This window comes from Lactuca sativa, chromosome 8, assembly GCF_002870075.4.
Source record: "Lactuca sativa cultivar Salinas chromosome 8, Lsat_Salinas_v11, whole genome shotgun sequence".
NCBI classification, from domain to species: domain Eukaryota; kingdom Viridiplantae; phylum Streptophyta; class Magnoliopsida; order Asterales; family Asteraceae; genus Lactuca; species Lactuca sativa.
Genome location: NC_056630.2, coordinates 158801390 through 158804670, shown reverse-complemented (window position 1 = coordinate 158804670; position 3281 = coordinate 158801390). Strand labels below are relative to the sequence as shown.

Here is a 3281-nt window from a genome sequence, read left to right as displayed (position 1 = left end):
TAAATGCATATTGCAAAAAGATTTTGTCCATTTATATGCATTAAAGAAATTTTTGTGTATGATTTGGTCCCAAAATGTTATTAAAATCAACCTTGGAATAATGGATTGATAATGTGACAAATCATTAAACTCTAATTTTAATTTCAGTACATTGTGATGCACTAAGAGGTGTTTGCACGCTAACATAAAATATAGAAGATATCCCCATTTTCATTAAAGCTCTTTTTCAATTCAGCTCTTGTTGACTCCAACATTAGTTGTAATTTATCCCTCATTCGAGAAATAATAGGTAATATCTAGTGAAAATATTGATATAATAGTTTTTGGATGTGTGTTGATATCAAGGTTTTAAATAACGTAAAGCGTAACTTGGTGACAATGTTAATCCTCAAGCTTTTTCGAGCCTTGGCGAGTCACGTCGTTTGTAAGACGTGACTTAAGGCGACAATTTTGTATATAACTCATATTTTTATATGTATTTTCAACTATTATTTATTTTTATATACATCTATGAGTTAAAACGATGTTTGTTAAAACTTGGCGGCACATACAAGCTTGGGAGCCATGACGAGTTTTTTTGAACATTGATTGATATCCACTATGTTAGACTATGGGATAGAATGTCAATAAACACGTTTCTAAGGATCGTGTTAGGAACACGTTCTGAAATCTATAATTCAAACCGTATTACTTAGGGTTACACAACTTCTATAATTCAAACCCTATTACTTAGGGTTACACAAATTCAGACTTTGGATAATAAAAATAAACCCAAATTGTTCCCAACACACATGACAACTAGCTTTTTAGAAGGGAAATAGTATCGGGGAAGGGGGTGGGGGGGTGACCCTGCTTGGAATCCCATCGTCGGCATCAGGGGCGTTGCAAACCGACCTCATGTTCCCAAATTAACTTTGGCTTATCTGAATGTACACTATGCACCTCCAATCTCGTATTGTAGCTAAAGTTGAACAAAACATGTCTCGAGTTAATCCTTATTATACCAAATTACTTGATGACACTAAAATTGTGTTGATGTTTACTAATTAGAATCCCATGATTCTCAGCGTTAGTGGGTGATAGATATTAAATCGATCAATATAAAAAGATAAACAGTCCCGGAACGTTTGTGGAAACCTTCAAAATGCTGCAAACCGACAAATAAACTAAATGGGCAGTGTAGAACAAAGATAAAAAGCTTAAAATTATCTTAAACTATTTTTTCATCTCATACAAGTGAGAACTGGAAGAATTTCCTCTCAACCATGATATTTTTATAATTGCTAATTGAAGGATGAACTTTCTCAAGGGAGAGAAACCAAAAACATAAGAGAAAAACAAATAGAAAACATCAACTGCTGATGACTACTTCCATAACCTCAAAGCAAATATTGCACTATGCGGCATTGACCGAATAGATTGTCTGAACCACAGTGAGAGCAAAGAGGATGATTCCAGCAAGTAAAGCAATTAAATTCCATGGACTACTAAAATATGTACGCTTTAATTCCGCAATATTTTTGGGCCAGTAACGATTGTAATGAGCATCCATATCTCGCCACTGACGTTCGTAACTGAAGTTTAATATGGGAAGTTCTTTGCAAAGGCTGTTCAACGCATTTGCAGCCTTTTCGTTTGAACCTAAATGGTTAACAATGACTTTCGATTCTATCAACTTGGCAATGTCGTCTTCACTATCAATTAACATATCCATGGCCATGGCATATCCCGTAACATAACTAACATTTCCAAAGTATTGCTCATAAGCAATGATGTTCCTTAAAACCAACTCAGTGTAGTTATCAATACGCAATACTGGCATTCTAAGTGTAGGCTTCTCCCGAGACAATGAGCACCAGAGAGACCTAGATGATTTGAACTCAATGGCCAATTGCAAACTGTCATATTCATTAGGTTTAAAGATCACTCCTGCTCTATCCAGTTCTATGGTGGAGTGGGTTGCTGATGTTGGTAGTAAAAATGAAGAATGTGTATCTGATGGCCAGTAACATTTTGCTAGAAAACCAAGAATATGATCATACGGTGGTGATGGGAGATTTATCGCAAATGTCACGGTTGATTCAAAGATGTTCAAATAGCGTACAAATTTAAGGATAAGGTGAGGAAGAGAGGATACTTTATGTAATGATTTTGGAATGGTGCAGTTAAAAACTTCTTGAAGAACAAAGAAAGGGATCTGGTTTTCTAATAGTATCAGGTCGTAAAGTATAGCTGTGCCACGCAAAGTGCGGTGTAATTCAGCGCTTGATGTTGTAATCACGTTAATGAAATGGAGCATGAAACAAGCATCTGTAACCATCATTTTCGCAAGCTCAATGTCATCATATCTGTGGATGACGCTTGTCCCCATATAACATGCCCTTATTCGGTGTATTAAAGCAAGAACTCTTTGCACGCATTCTTTTAGCGTTTGCTCTGGTGGGGAGTTGATATCGTCCAATAGGAACTGAACATAGTTTGCTTTCAGCTCTTCAAAGTATTGCACATTTTGGTCTTCTCTGTGAAGAGGTCCTATACACGCCACCCGAGGATCATAAGAACTTGGACTGACATCTCTGAGTCCACTAGGAACCATGTTAATAGATGTTGATAATAGGTCTTCAGAACGTCGATTTTTCACGAAATCAAGAATCGAAATGAGAGTAGTGTTGGCGATGTTATTGGTATCCACATCTCCATTTTCCATTGGTAAAGTTAGGTAGTTAACTTCCTGTGGTACGTAAACTAAGTAAGAGAGTATATATAGTATTTATATAATTTTGCATTAAAAATTTGTGATCTTTTGATATAAATGAACAAACGTACCTTGGTTGACTACAAAAGTACAAATCTCAATGCAAATTGAGGTTTGTTCTTGGTTGGTACTGGTTCAATTGTATGGGTTTCTACTTTCTAGTCACTTAAATATATACACTAATCAATGTTGCATGAATTTTAAAATGTTAAAACAGGACCTAGAAAGACTTTGTAATTTAAAGTGGAAACTCATCATTCATTTAATAAAGAACCATACTGAAAATGTTGAAATGCTGCAATATAATATTACATATAGGTTGTTGATTAGAAACACGACGACCTACTAGTTGATGGTTTAATATATAATTTTTTGATGATCCGTGATTATTGCGCCTGCCATTGTTTTAATATATTATTTTCATATGCAGGCCAGCTATACACGACATGGAATAATGCAATCCAGAGATGGATGACGAATATACGTGACAAGTACTAATGGATGTGGTAATGTAATTTCTCTTTAT

General features: G+C 35.3%; 1 protein-coding gene across 1 annotated transcript; it reads right to left on the bottom strand.

Annotated features, from left to right (window-relative positions):
- Positions 1-1182: 1182 nt before the first annotated feature.
- On the bottom strand, positions 1183-2875 carry LOC111884081 (UPF0481 protein At3g47200). The gene is made up of 2 exons (XM_023880409.3): positions 2827-2875; positions 1183-2731 (listed from the first exon to the last, which is right to left on the bottom strand). The coding sequence occupies exon 2, from the start codon at positions 2705-2707 to the stop codon at positions 1397-1399; it is 1311 nt and encodes a 436-aa protein (XP_023736177.1). The 5' UTR covers positions 2708-2731; positions 2827-2875; the 3' UTR covers positions 1183-1396.
- Between the last annotated feature and the right edge of the window lie 406 nt (positions 2876-3281).

Coding starts and splice junctions, on each gene's coding strand:
- LOC111884081 (XM_023880409.3), bottom strand. CDS start 2,707: ATGGAAAATGGAGATGTGGATACCAATAACATCGCCAACACTACTCTC.